The 15,551-nt window shown below is 36.5% G+C and overlaps 1 protein-coding gene across 1 annotated transcript in view; it reads right to left on the minus strand.

Moving 5' to 3' along the window:
• Nucleotides 1–9,185, minus strand: part of Hr51 (Hormone receptor 51) — a 33,737-nt gene extending 24,552 nt beyond the window's left edge. Inside the window, exon 1 of the mRNA XM_069499518.1 lies at nucleotides 9,125–9,185. Within this exon, the coding sequence (XP_069355619.1) occupies nucleotides 9,125–9,185 (61 nt within the window). The remainder of the gene's footprint in view (nucleotides 1–9,124) is intronic.
• Between the last annotated feature and the right edge of the window lie 6,366 nt (nucleotides 9,186–15,551).

Raw genomic sequence — 15,551 nt, forward strand, 5'->3', positions numbered from 1 at the left:
TGATTTTAACTGTGCTACGAGTTACGACTGCTACGAGCATTGAGATGCTACGAGCCGGTTGCTAGAAAACATTATATCGTGTGATGTGTGGCTAAACTAATCGTTTTTTCTTTCTTTCTTTTTCTTTATTATAGTGTATGTGTACCAATATTAGATGATAATTAGTTTTAGGGACGAAAAGGAGGTAAAGGGCCGGTAAGTAGTTTGATTCCAGACCTCTAACTTTTCAGAGTTATGTTCGTTTCAAGAAATTAATTATCACTTGTTATAACATTGAAGAAAAATATCGTGAGGTGTAGGAAGTCTGCCAATCCGCACTTGGCGCTAGTGGATTGTGACTAGGTATAAGTATTAATTTTATCTATTAATAGCTGTTAATACTGACACAATAAATATCTCACATACCTACTTGATATCAATAACGCTAATAGAATAACTATCGCAAATCACACCCTTTCACTTTAATAGCATTTCCACTTGCTATCAAATAAAGTACCCCTCCTTTAATAGGACCAACAATTTGGAACGTAGCAACAATCAATTTTAAACCCTATTGTAATGTAAATAAGGCTCAAGAAAAAGGTAAAAGTATTATATGGGTACGAAAATGATGAATCAATTAAGTGATTGGTGAATGCTATACCATGGGTTTCAGGGATAAAGCGATTTGTAATGTTTACAAAAATATAATTATGCGAGATATATCTACCTACCTACCTAAATATTTGGGTCCAGAGATTAAAAGTACCTACTTATTTTGGTTACAAGAGCCTTACAAAAAGATGTGGATATATGATGCGTCATGCGTAGCAAGGAATGTATGCATAATTTATGATCCATCATTATCATCAACAACCCATAGCCGGCTCACTACTCTGCATGGACTTCCTCTCAGAATGAGAAGGATTCACTCCTTCCCTCCTGGCAAAGAGGGGTACCCAAAGGGTGACACCCAATTGTGTACAGTGTGACTCGTTGGGAAACGATCGATTTTTCCCGTCGAGTTACACCCACAGTAACATGTGACTCATTAGGATTTATAATGGATAAAAAAGTTTCAACTAGTAACAGTGTGACACGACGGGAAAACAAATTCATAGTCTACCACACTGACCAATAGCAGATTGGCAAACTACATACACCTTTGAGAATATTATGTAAGATCTCTCATGACACGCAGGTTTCTTCACAACATTTTTTTTAATTGCTTAAAATGCACTAAAAGGATCCAAAGCTTGAGATGCGTGCCCGGCCCACGAACCGACGATAAGCTACCTCCTGATCACCGCTCTTAATATATCTGTTTATTAATAGGATCACCTAATTAATTTACTGAGCTAATAGCTCTACTATAAAAGGGTAAGCTCGAACTGAGCTCAGGGTAGCTCTACTATAAAAGGGTAAGCTCTAACCGAGCTTAGGAGAGTTCTAGTTTAAAAGGTATAGCATTCCTTGATGAGTTCAAGCTAAGAAATTAAACCATAATAGTCAGGACTAAGAGAGCGAAAGAGAAATTCCCTGATTTCCCTCACAACGGTTGGTGTCTTTGATATAGCTACAGTACGCGGCAGAAAATAATGTACATCGACCTTTAAAAGGAGATAGCTATTTCGTAGAGCGTTGTTTCTGTCGTTGAGCCCGACAAAACGTCTCATCCCTAGATATGAGTGAAAGAGACAACGCTCTACAAAACCGAAATCTCATTCTAAAGGACGATATTTCTTGCCGGCTACTGTACAGCTGCGGCAGATGGGCACTGCCAGTGACGCTGCCTTAAATGGAATTACGTCATTGAATTATCCTAACTCCTACAGAGCTGTACAAATCTAGAGGTGACATAAGTTCACATCTACTTCAGAGTCCTCTATTGTCTCTGTATGTCTGTCTACTAGTTTCATGTCATGGCCCATCCGTTTAATTTATTTTGACGAAAGTTAGATATAGAGGTACTTAGCTTGCATCTGGGGACGGACAGAGGCTACTTATTATTCTAGAAAATCGAAGAGTACTTAGTTCACGGGATTTTTAAAAATCCAAATCCGCGTGGACTATTTTATAGGATAAAAGTATCTCTCTCAACTACCAAGGGTCACTGGTAGAGATGTCTTATAGAGATTAAAGATTATTATTATTTTTTGGTAAACATGAATAAAAAATTAAAAAAAACTATATGCGTGCAAAAAAATCACGTCGATCCGTTGCTCCGTTGCGGCATGATTGAAGAACAAAAAAACACACTTTCGCATAACTAAATATATAAAAGGAAAAGGTGACTGACTGACTGACTGACTGATCTATCAACGCACAGGTCAAACTACTAGACGGATCAAGCTGAAATTTCGCATGCAGATAGCTATTATGACGCAGGCATCCGCTAAGACAGGATTTTTGAAAATTCAATCCCTAAATGGGTGAAATAGGGGTTTGAAATTTATGTAGTCCACGCGGATGAAGTCGCGAACATAAGGTAGTTTATAATATGGGTAATGATGATGATGGGTATCAGCTCTATCAAGTTATCAACTCTAGGGACATCAACCACCCCCAGTGGAAGGTAAATAAACAAACATAATAAAGTCAGCCTGATTGCCGAATGGCAATTATGTCTAACTACCGCCAGATAACTCGATTTTGAACCAAAGGGCTACTTAGACATTGGGAATTATTTCTAGTAGAGCGTAGTCTAAGTAAGTACTATACCTAGTTTTTCAGCTAGGAAGTCTTAGTCTGTGTAATGTGCGAAGATGGAAGACCTCAAATCTAACAATGCATGGAAATGGATCATACATATGGAAAAGGTGACTGACTGACTGACTGACTGACTGACTGATTGACTGACTGATTGATCTATCAACGCACAGCTCAAATAACTGGACGGATCGGGCTGAAATTTGGCATGCAGATAGCTATTATGACGTAGGCATCCTTTAAGAAAGGATTTTTGAAAATCCAACCCAAACCAAAGGGGATAAAATAGGGGTTCGAAATTAGTCCACGCAGACGAAGTCGCGGGAATAAGCTAGTCACAATATGATACTAGAAGGTATGGTGTTTAAACCTAACTTTGAAGAGTAGAAAAAAACATATAAAACGCGTGAACTGCGCATTTTTAAATTTTTGTGTCAAATTTCATGTCAAAAGTACGATTTAAATCAATATTCTCAAGGTAAATCGTACTTTTGACATGATAGTTGACCTCTAGAGTTAAAATGGCGTGTGAGGAGTCATTTTTTACTGACTATAGGTATTTTATTGTACCAGCATGTTGTCTGTCGCCCCGGGCTCGCCCCGCGGGCGTGCGGTCAATATTGATTTTGTCACAAGTTGATTAAGCAATAATCACCCCTTTTAACCCCCGACCCGTGAGGAGGACTCGTGTCAATGATTCGTCTATTTCTATATTTTCTCTGACTTGAACCAGATTGAAATCTAAATTAGATTTTCAATTACCTATTATCATCGAAAGCGGCGGTAGGTATTGTCCACGACAGGTCGAGACTCGAGATGGCAGTCAGGGTATGAGTCGGGGGACGTCCCGCACATCCGCACGTCACCCGCGCTCGCCTGCACCGGGTTAGCGCGGGGACTGTGCGGGTGTGCGGGCTGTTCCCTCCCCGATTGTCATTTCGAGCAGTCGCGTACTAAGTATACTTAATATAATACATTAAAAACGTACCTACCTATTGCAAAAGAAGTACCTAGTCAAAATATGAAAAGGTAGCCGACTAGTAGTCGAGACGAATATAAAATAGGTACCTACCTATTATTATTGTCTAGGTAGGTATTATACCTACGTTAGCATAAATATAACGAATAATGTATAAAATAAAACCGCGCCGGAATAACAGAAAGAAGGCTATATAAAACTCGGAGGGACATAAAAGAAAATTGTATGAGACACATAAAAAGAACAGTTTGGAAAATTGGAAGTCGACGAGCGGAGAGCGAAGTAAATCCCGGTATCAAGATAAATCAATGTTTGTTCCGAGTATGGCACTTACGTTTCGGAAATAGGATGGCGTGGAGCCCAGGCATCTTGATATTTTGTTTCTTTCCTATTACCCTATCCGCGGAAAGAACTTAACATGCACTGACATTGGTATCTTCCACGATACTCTAATTAAATTTAAAAATAAATTGTACTGCATGTAAGTATGACCTGACATTGTCGTAATCTTTAATCTTTAATTCTTTATCTTTAATCAAACTGTAATTTAATTTATTGTTTTTATGTAATTGTTGTAATAACTAAATAATTCGTTAATTACGCAATTGTAAATATTAATTAGCTACATATTATAATAGTTATATTAATTAGTTGATAATGTTAAAAGTTTGTAGTGTATTTTCTTCACTATTTTCATCGATTTATTAATCTTAAAAAATTTGAGCTGGAGACCTATGCAATTCTGTACCTACCTATACTTATGCCCATAATAGGCTACTTGACTCATATCTAATTTCGTCCAATAAATGATTATTTATATAGTATTTTGCTTAAAACAACGAAATATATCAATAACAATTATTAAAAACGCAGGATGGATATATAAATCCAATTTAAAAAAATACAATTTTTATTTTTATTTGAAACGCAGAAAACGCTGTCAGCCATGATGTGACGTCACTAAATATGTAAACAAAGAAATGTCATTCCTATGTCACGCGGGGACTAACGTAGTATCCATATATATAAAATTTAGAGTCCTGACTAACTTATATATCAACGCACAGCCTAAACATCTAAACAGCTGGGCCTAGATACATGAAATTTGGTGAGTGTGTTCTTTGTAGGTAAAGAGAAGGTATCCACTAGGAAAGGATTTTTTGAAATTCCACCTCTGAGTGGGTTAAATGGAGGTTTGAAATTTATGAAGTCCACGCGGGCGAAGCCACGAGCATAAGCTAGTTTTTATATATTTCTAAAAACTCATAGTAAACGTAAAAAAATATCGTTTTCTCTTTATAAATTGAATAAGTTATTAAGTAAGACTTACAACAAAGTGATCTTTGCAAAAATAAATTTGGGTTGAAGTCGTTAGTCATATAGGATCCCTTTAAGCAAGTCTTTGCGTGTTACGTATATTTATTTCACTGGGCACTCTAATCCACAACTTTCCTGTGGTCTTTATCGATGCGTTTTTTACATTCTCGGATGATGCAATAACGATAATTACTATATTTTTCATGTAAACTAGTATAGAAGTCATGTTTATTAAACTTTGGTAGGTTATGCTCAGTATATATAATGTACTCTGTGGTTATGCTGTTGTTTACAAATGCATGACGTCAGAGCACAGATAATCTATCGGCCAAACATGGCCGACAGTGTTTTCACCTGTCTAAGAAAAATATTTTTTTAAATTAAAGTTTTACGGTTTTTAGGGCGCAAAAAATATAGTGTTAATTTTTTTGATATAATAGGACAAATATTAACCATTTACTACCAACTTAAAAAAATTGTCAAGTAGCCTATTGATAGTTGTAATTGCAGTAGAATTATTTGTAACTTCTTTTTAATTATTAGATATAAATGTAGTTACAATTTATCGTCGGCATATCAAATAAATAAATAAAGAAGTAAGTATATCGCTTTCTCTGTTACGTAATCCCATACAATAGATAGAGGCAAAAATCTCAGTGGGCGCTAACCATTTTGAGGCACCAACCAATCACAAATTAAACTACTTACTTAATAATTATTATCATTTGTATTTAGTTTTCAAAATTTGTGTCAAAATTTGTCAATTTCTTGGGTGGTTGTGAAATAGGCCCTTTAATATTTTAATGATGCTTGTGATTTATATCACAAACGTTTCTATTTTATAGGTCACTGCAATTTAAGAGATTTAACAAACATATCTTTTTGCTTAATAGGATGGAAAATACGAGTATTTCATATTGAATCATAATAAATATTCGTATTCAATAAATTTAAATTTATCCTATCGATACAGCAAAATGTTGCTTTGCTGCTATGAAATTTTATATTATTCTTTAATGATATAATTGATAGTCAAGTTATTATTATGGTACCCAAGGTTTCTTATATCTATCTCTTAAAACACCAAATTTTGTCAATAACATATGCATGGTACATTAACTACAATATGCGATGCATATTGTAGTTAATGTACCTACCTACTTAGTTTTGCGTAAGTTAATGCGCATGAGACATGGTATCTATCAGTAACAAACTCTGAATAGGTCGATCAAACGTAAAGATTTTAATCATTTATATATTAGTAATACTACTTAGTCACAGTTCAAAATGACATGTAATTGTCTTACTAAGACCAACAGTTTCTTTGGGCTTTATTCTTATAAGTAGTCGTGCTCGTTGCCCCGTTTATCGATCACATAATCCATATTAAACTTCCATACTAATATTATAAATGCGAAAGTGTGTCCGTCTGTCTGTGTGTCTGTCTGCTAGCTTTTCACGGCCCATCCGTTCAACCGATTTTAACGAAATTTGGTACAAGAATAGCTTAATAGCATCCCGGGGAAGGACATATGCTACTTTTTATCCCGAAAAATCAAAGAGTTCCCACGGGATTTTCAAAAAACCTTAATCCACGCGGGCGAAGCCGTGGGCATCATCTAGTACTAATTAAATAGAAGTTAGGGATAAAATTGCGATGGGCAGCCAAATCCTTCTGCAAACCGCATACGACACATTTTTAAGTTAAATACGATAAAAGTTAAAAATAATAATTACTTAAGTAACATTTTATGAAGCTTCATTTAAAAAGTTGACGATAAAATTCTACTCCATTCTTCCCTAAGTCGGTATTCAGGAACGGAAAACTTTGTCGCTTGCCGTTTTATTTGGTTTTCTTTTGACGCGAGCTCTTGAGCCGTCCTGATTAATTCTGCCTCCCCCTTTCACGGAAACGATCTAAGGAATCTTTTAGAACTACCCCCCATTTACAGTCATCCCGTTTTGTGTTATATTTCGCGGGGAAGAAAAATACGATTCCAACCATAATATTATAAAATAGGTAGGACCAACAATATTCTATGTTTATTATTAGAACCAAAGAACCTAAATTCCTATCAGTATTTCGGAAAAGTTGATATACTTAGGCTAAAGACTTCAGTGGGAATTCGGCATGCGGAATTCCAACGACTACAAAACAAATCCGAGCGGAAATCTTTTATACATCGTTTCGTTAACAATTTTGGCAGAGAAGTGACAGTTTGCTGAAATTCCGCGTCAATCAATCGCGGATAGGCGGAAAACCCATCAAGTGCAGATAGATCTTATTATCGCTTAGAAATAGATATAACGCTTTTCTACCATTTTTAGGATTCCGTATGCGAAAGATGCCAACGGGACCCTTTTACTAAGGCTCCGCAGTTCGTCCGTCTATCCATCCGTCCGTCAGCAGCAGGAGGTATCTCTTGTACTCTTGCACTGTAGTTTGAAAGTTGAAGTTTTCAAAGAATGTGTATTTTTATAGTCGCTATGACAACAAATGCTTAAATTTCATTTGCAAAAAGCTGCCATGAAAATTAAAAACAAAAAAAGTAGTATGCTATTACGGAACCATTCGCGCGCGACGTCTGACTCGCACTTGACCGATACGACACGACATTGGAACGGGATTTCGCACACATTTTACTGCTCGTGGAATTCCGCTAGATTTTTCTCAGGTTTAAATTACATGCTGGTTTAAATTTCCAAATGAAATAATATTAGGAATAATCACTACCTACCTACCTAAGTACCTATTATAAAATTTCAAGTTTTTTCATTTCTTTGAACACGCATCCTACAAATAGGTAGGTACTACTGGACTGATTGAGATGAAGCTTTTGCAGTTAGAACTATTATAAACTTGAGATCTGCACAAAAATAGATCAAAATCGATTTAGTTACCAGAATTAGGTAACTCGCCCCGAAGAGTTTCTGTGTGAAACTGAGGATGAACCTAGTAAAACTACCACTTACAAATCTTTAAGCTTTTTACGGCCCATTGGCTAAACCGATTTTGTTGTTGTTGTTGAAATTTGGTACAGGAATAGCTTGCATTCCGAAGAAGTTTGCACAAGATTTTAAAAATGTAAATCCACACGGACTAAGTCGCGGGCATCGTCAATGCCAGTACCTACTATACAGGCAGCCCTAAGTAAAAACAAACTCGGAATTCATTCTATTATTACAAAGTAATAAACTCGTATTGACAGTCGAAAACGCATCCCAAAGTTATTCAACACGCGAACCCATTATTCGAATACGAAAATGAAATTTGAATCCCCATCTCTACTATTGGCTGTTTTGTATTCAAAACGCGTTCTGACCGGGTAAAGTGGCAAATCATGGAGCGGCTGAAAATCAGTCAAATAGACCCCGAGTTACGGCGCACGCTGCCTGAATAATAATGCGCCTTTGCCTTTAGAGATAGAACAATTTGATAGTGTGCGAACAGCCTAATTTGAATTTTAAGCAAATAAAGCTGGTGATGATAAGTACCTTTCAATAATATCTATGAATTTTTCTTATTAAAAAATAAGAAAGCTAATATCATTTATATAATATTATACTAACGTTTTCTTGCGACTTTTTGGTTAGGTTTTCTTTAAAAATCCCATTGATAAAATGTTTGAAGTGCTAATTTTTCAAATCTTAGGTAGGTACCAACATGATCTGTAAATGTAGCTAATTTATACTTACTTACACAGCGCAAACGATGCATTTTGCTTTTTTTATAGTGAATTAAATTAAAGCTCAATATATTATTACATACTTACCTCTCTCCATAAACTGCCGTAGTCCGCCGTAGCCGTAGCAAGCGCTACGACTCGTAGTCTTTTCTACACGTAGCGAAATAAAATAGCTGAATTCGTGACTCAAGTCATAATAAGATATTTTTCATAACAAACTAGCTGATGCCCGCGACTTTGTCCGCGTGGAGTTAGGTTTCTAAAAATCCCATTTGAACTCTTTGATTTTCCGGGATAAAAGTTGCCTTTGTCACTCTGCAGGTTTTTAACAACATCCATGCAAAAAATTACGTTGATCCGTTGCTCCGTTGCGGCGTGATTGAAGGACAAACCAAAAAACAAACACACTTTCACATTTGGGTAGTGATTACCTGTAGTTATAAAATTGACCTACCTGTTAATCTTCGATCTTGTTGTTCTTGCGTTAATTGAAGAGGAGTCTGTGCTACTTCCATTATTAAAATAAAGTTTTTCCTTTTTTTCAGACCATCAACACCTTCGATAAGTCAACACAGACACTTCCTTGTTTATGACTTAAAATAATAAATTACTGTTTCATTCTTTTCTTAATCAAACTCTTTTGTTTTTAATTACTATACTACTTTTTCAGCTGTTTCAACATTTGGAATTTCAAAATTCTAATAATTATTATGTTATGCTTAGTACCTATTTATTTCTTTAGTCGATTAATTCTAAATTACAGGTACCTAACTACACTAGGTACTATTTACATTTCAATGCGGCATTCCTGATATTCAAGAATCAATCATGAAAATAATATTTTTTTCTATAAAAGACGAAAAGCGGAAATAATAATATTGGGTGTGATTTAGTAATTTAAAATGAAATCAACTCTATAAAATATCCAAAAATTGTTCGAGGTGCGAACGCGGGAACGAGAGCTGTCACTTTTGACATGTAATTTTTTTGGCGCGTTGGCAGCGAGCCGCGCGTCCTACGGCCGGGGTACTTTTGACTCGATCTCTCCGCGTGGCGTCGTTCGAAGGCGGGGCAAGTCTCCGCCCCGTTGCTTTTCGCGTCTGACTGCGGCCCCCAGACAGGGGGAGACTTCGATTTTGGGTCAGCTGTTAAGCGTCCGTTTTAAGCTTTAATTTGTGGCATTACGGCGCTGCGTCAGCCAGCCATTTAGAATAATGACGCCCGTTCCGCGCGAAATTAAATGGTTATTTCGTTTTCCCATTTACACGGGCTATAAAGAGGCGAGAGGAACATTATAAATCGCGAATAATGAGATGATTAATGTTAACATAATGTTATAAAAACAGTAGGTAGGTAAGTGAATTAAAGATGCTGCAAGAATCATTTTTTTATTTGTACTTCCTGTTTTCTTGTGTACTTAGTTACCCATACTTAGTAGGTAGGTACATCGCTAAAATTTCAGTAGGAAATTAACTAAGCATTATTGATTCTAAGCTAATTGTTTCAAATAGCACGCTTTCCAGTGTAGCAAAGAAAATAAATGCACATTTACTATCAAACTGTATCTACTTAGGTATTTGGTTTACCTACCTAAACCTGGCATTTGAAATTATTATAAAGTCATCTGATTGTAATAACATATAGAACATATTATATAGCATATTATATCCAATAATAAGAGGGAACATTCGCGAAGGCGTGGCACCGCAACGTCAGAGAGGAAAAGTCAACAATTTTCCCGCGTTCCGTGCGCCAATCAGAGCTTTTGGCACGGTGACATTTGAGTTTGGAATAAATGCCTACTATTATAATATACCTATTACCTACCTACTAGGTAAAGGTATTGTTATGATGAGATAGTTTTATTAAGGTACTTACTTCGTAGAGGTATGGGTACAAAAATATACCTACCTAAAAATTATTATTGATCAGTTTCAATCTAAGAAGGTATCTACCTACTTAGATTAAAACTGATCAATAATTTTTTTACACTGCTATATTTTCAGCCTACAAACATTAAAAATCATTATTTGATAGTTAGGTTCAATTTTATTTCGAATAACTTTTTTGTAATACGTAGGTAACGTAGGTAACTAAAAAGATAAAATCTAAGAAAGTACCTACCTACGCTTAGTATCCAATTCACGAAAATGATCAAACGAAAATGAACGAAAAAAAATTTGATGATTTTTTTTGGAACTGTAGAAAGATTTAGGTATCTACTTATATTTATAATTTTTCTGATAGTGTTTTTACCCACACTTCAAGGAAATTTCCAAATAATTTTAAATACATATCAAAAATTGCAAAATATAGGTACATATCAAAAAATATTCAGGTAGGTATCTATCTAGTAGGTATCTAGATCAATATCTACCTACCTGATTTTAACAAGTAGGTAATTTTTTTAATAATTAGTAATTACCTACCTCACGAGGCAAAGCCAGGTATAGGTATAGTACAGTGTACCTACCTACTTAAAACAACAGGTTTGAGCTATAGGTAGGTAGTAGCAGATATAATGTATTAGGTAGGTACCTACAAGTAAATTACCTCTGGTAGATTGATACAGACCTACAACAACCGGATCCTATCTTATTAGGTATTCCTATGATAATATTATGATGATGATGATTTTGATACCCCATTTGAGGGTCTGCACATTAAATTACTACATAAAATGCGCCATTTTGATTTTTTAAGTCTTTCAGGTAAGTACCCAGTGACACTTACCTACCTACACAATCAAGACAAATCTATTATATAATGACGTATCTATCATTTATCAAAATCGGTTGAGCCGTTGAGTAATTACTCAACAAAACCGCTTTTTTGTACCTAATTACGTACAAGCAGACATAGTTAATGGACATGCATACACACAGGTCAAATAAGAATCTTATTTGATCTTATTATAAGATAACCCTCCTTTGGACTTCGCCGCAGTTGGGAAAAAATTGGATAAGCGAGTGATGAGTGAAAATATCAACTGAAATATTTAAGTGGCATCATTTTTCAATCAACATTTTCTGTCTGGATGAATAATTGTAAAACAAGCCTCGATTCAAAGTCGATTTGAAAAGGTTCGTAGGTATATTTTGATCAAAAAATGTTTCCTATTATAAAACATTTTGTCGGTGACACAAAATAGACAAACCGTTTCCCGGATCCAATACTCAAAAATCCCTTTCAATCCTCAAAGGAACCCCAAAAACTACCCACAAGTCAATCGCCAAACTCCGTTCTGTGAAACACCCGATCCCCCATCTCCCTACCCCATTTTCCGACCTTTTCTCCCCCTTTTGCCCCCGAATTACCGCTCACCCCTAAACCGCGGTCTTCAGTGACAGTTCAATAAAGCACGGCGACCAATCGTGGCAAACGTCGCCCGGTATAAGCCAATAGGATTAACGCTATTTCCACCTCTTTCTATTTGCACTGAATTTGTATTTATGCATCCCACTCTCACTTACAGTTTGCGAATTCTTGATTCGATTGCGATTGATTTCTTTATTCCAATTTTCTTTTGTTTTGCATTCCGTTAAACAAGTTTCGATTACTTATTGTCTGTGAAATTAGGTTCTTTACAGGGGTATGGTTGTTGGAAAGTGGATAATAATATTATGTACTTATGGTGTTTGATAATAATATGCTGTCTGAATACTTAGTTTTAAAGTGTTTTTGTTAGGTAAGTAGGTACTGTATGGTATGTGCCACCTTTATTTGGATAATGGCACTCTGATAATGATTTAGGACTTAGGTAAATATTTAGGTAGGCAAACTGCGTCCTCCTGACTCTTTCTAGGTCTGAAATTGCATAGAATCCATACTTAATATTATAAACGTGGATTTAGATTTTTTTTAACCCGTGGGAACTTTTGACTTTCCAGGACAAAAAGTAGCCTATCTGTAAGTAGTAGCCCGTCCCCGAGATGCAAGATATCATCAGGACCAAATATCGTAAAAACATTTTTAAATGCATGGTTCTTTAGAATTTAAGATTGCAATTCCTCATTTACAGCATCTGGGCTTGAACTTGTTACTCCCTGACATATCTCTACTTGCCCGTGAAAGTCCCGTCAAAATAAGTTCAGCCGTTCCGAAGATTAGCCCGTTCAAACAGATAGACAAAAATTTTCAAAACGCGTGATTCAGTGATAATTCAGTAAAGTTCAAATAGATAACTATATTATGAGCCTAAATATGAGGTAGTTATTTCGAAATTACAGACTGACACTTTAATTTTATTTATTAAAAAAAATACTTAGATGCGAAAGTGTGATTAGTTGTTGGTTCATTGGATTATTGATTTGTTGGTTTGTCCTTTATCACGTCGCAACGAAGCAACGGTTCGACATGATTTTTTGCATGTAATATAAGTAGATGTAATTGAAGATCTGGAGAGTGTACCTACCTAAGTACTTAGGTATATTATGCTACTTTTTATTTCAGAAAATCAAAGAGTTCACCACGGAATTTTTAAAAACCTATAGGTAGATATGATAAATTTTAATCTATCCACGCGGACAAACTCGTGTGCATCAGCTAGTCAGCTAGTAGATCATGATAAATATAGAAAACAATGTTCCCGCCAAATAATTCACGTCGCCGCCATGACAGTCCAAACGTCACCTGCTCGTGACGTCACAGCGGGACGCGCTACCTGCAGCGCCCATTATCCAATTTGTATCAGTTCGTCTGCGAACATTTTAAAATACTTAATAATTGCAGGTGACGTCTGTGGACTGTTGTTTGGATTCTAAACAATTAACAAAATGTAGGTAGAAACAGTTCACAGAACAAAATTTATAGATACCTACCTAAGTAGCTGATGCCAGCGACTTCGTTTGCGAACTCTTTGATTTTCCGGGATTTTTTGACATACCGATTAGGAATAATGTTAGTAGGATTTGGAAGCAAGCTTTTCTAACCGGCTTAGTAGGCCAGTTTCTAAATCACCACGATTTAGGAATACAATTCCTCACAGCATCAGGGTTGAAGAGTTGGCCCTCAAGTTCAACGATAAAGTCTTTACTTGGTAGGTGGGCCGTGGCACCTACAACATCAATTTATAACCAATAGTTTCTAAATCCCATCAGTTTTGGTGGTCAGGTCCCCTGCAGCATCAGGATTGAGGAGTTGGAATGAAATTTTTTTTTGGAACTACATCGTAAAGTTCCTGTATTGATCAAAAAAAAATGCAAATTGGTTCAAAAATCTCGGAGATTTCGGTGTAAATAGGTAGAAAAGCTGAGCTCCTCCTTTTTTGAAAGTCAGTTAAAAAGTAGGCATGTTACTCCTTGGTTAATCCTCTACTTGTCTGTGAAAGTCCCGTCAAAATAGAAGTATATAAGTATTAGAAGATTAGACTTTTTATGCCTCTATGACCTGCACGCCACTGCCTATTACTATGTTTGTCATATTGTACACGTCATGTGCACTGTAAAACCTCGTTGCATATTACTTATATCTTCTATGCTCGTAGCTAGTATAGTCCGCGACAGTTTGAGATAGCAATCGGGGTATGAGGTGGGGGGGGGACCCCGCACACCCGCACGTCCTACCTACTATAGGTACGATTTCTCAGATTGTAGGCGTAATATTACGTATAGTAGGTAGGTACGTACGTACTTTCTCCAGTTATTTAATCCATACTTCAATACTAAAGTGTTATGCAAAAGTGTGTCTGTCTGTCTCTGTCTTTCTCTCTGTCTGTCTGCTAGCTTTTCACGGCCATATGCACGGCAATATGCTAAGTACTTTTTATCCCGGAAAATCAAACAGTTCCCACGGGATTTTTAATAACCCAAATCCACGCGGACGAAGTCGCGGACATCAACTAGTTAATAAGTAAATATTTTCATGAGTAGATATACCTAGTACCTACCTACCCAGTAGGTATCTTTCTATTTGAATACCTAGCACAATTATTACATTGGGTAAAGCGCACAGAGGTATGCAATATGCATGCACTGATACAATTTCCCCCAAACCAAACCTCTACAAAGGGATTGCGCACTCCACCGGCGACGCGATGTAATCATACAGACGGACAATCGAGATTCGATTAATATTGCCCATTCGAGTTATCGAATTAATTACTGTAGCTCAACACAATCGACGCGACGACCGACGACGACGGTTTGAATGAAAGTTTTACACGACCTCCCTGGCGCAGTGGTGAGCGCTGTGGTCTTATCAGTTCAGTGGGAGGTCCCGGGTACGATCACCGGCAGACCTTTATAATTTCTAAATTACAGTCCCCTTCTTTTTCAGTCCCCCTCTTTCTCTAATGAAGCAATTTACGAGGAAGTAATTCTAAGAATCCATACTTTCCGTACTTTAATACTTATTATAGATAAATGCAAAAGTGTGTGTCTGTCTGTCTGTCTGATAGCTTTTCATGGCCCATCCGTTTAACCGATTTTGACGAAATTTGGTATAGAGATGGAGATGGATTGCATCACGGGGAAGGACATAGACTAATTTTCATCCCGGAAAATCAAAGAGTTCTTACAGGAATTTTAAAAATCCAAACTCACGCGGACGAAGTCGCGGGCATTACCTAGTGTTCCTATATTTTCTTATCAAAACCATCAAAACTAAAACTTCGTTACAATGGTCAATGACCCCCTCGCGGTCCATCCACCAGAAGAAATTACACAGAGCCATTTTCTTTGGCTTAGAGTAAGGACTGTGATACTGCAGGTCCTGGTCTGTAAACTTTAAAAAGCTTTCTGAAATGTTATAACATCTGCTGACTGCAGACTGCAACCAATATTTACATAGTACTCACTGCACTCTGCAGCATAGAGTAAAGTAATATAGACTCTGCAGCACAGATTAATAGGGATACTACGTATCACTCTGCAGCCTATCAA

This window comes from Maniola hyperantus, chromosome 7, assembly GCF_902806685.2.
Source record: "Maniola hyperantus chromosome 7, iAphHyp1.2, whole genome shotgun sequence".
Lineage (NCBI taxonomy): Eukaryota > Metazoa > Arthropoda > Insecta > Lepidoptera > Nymphalidae > Maniola > Maniola hyperantus.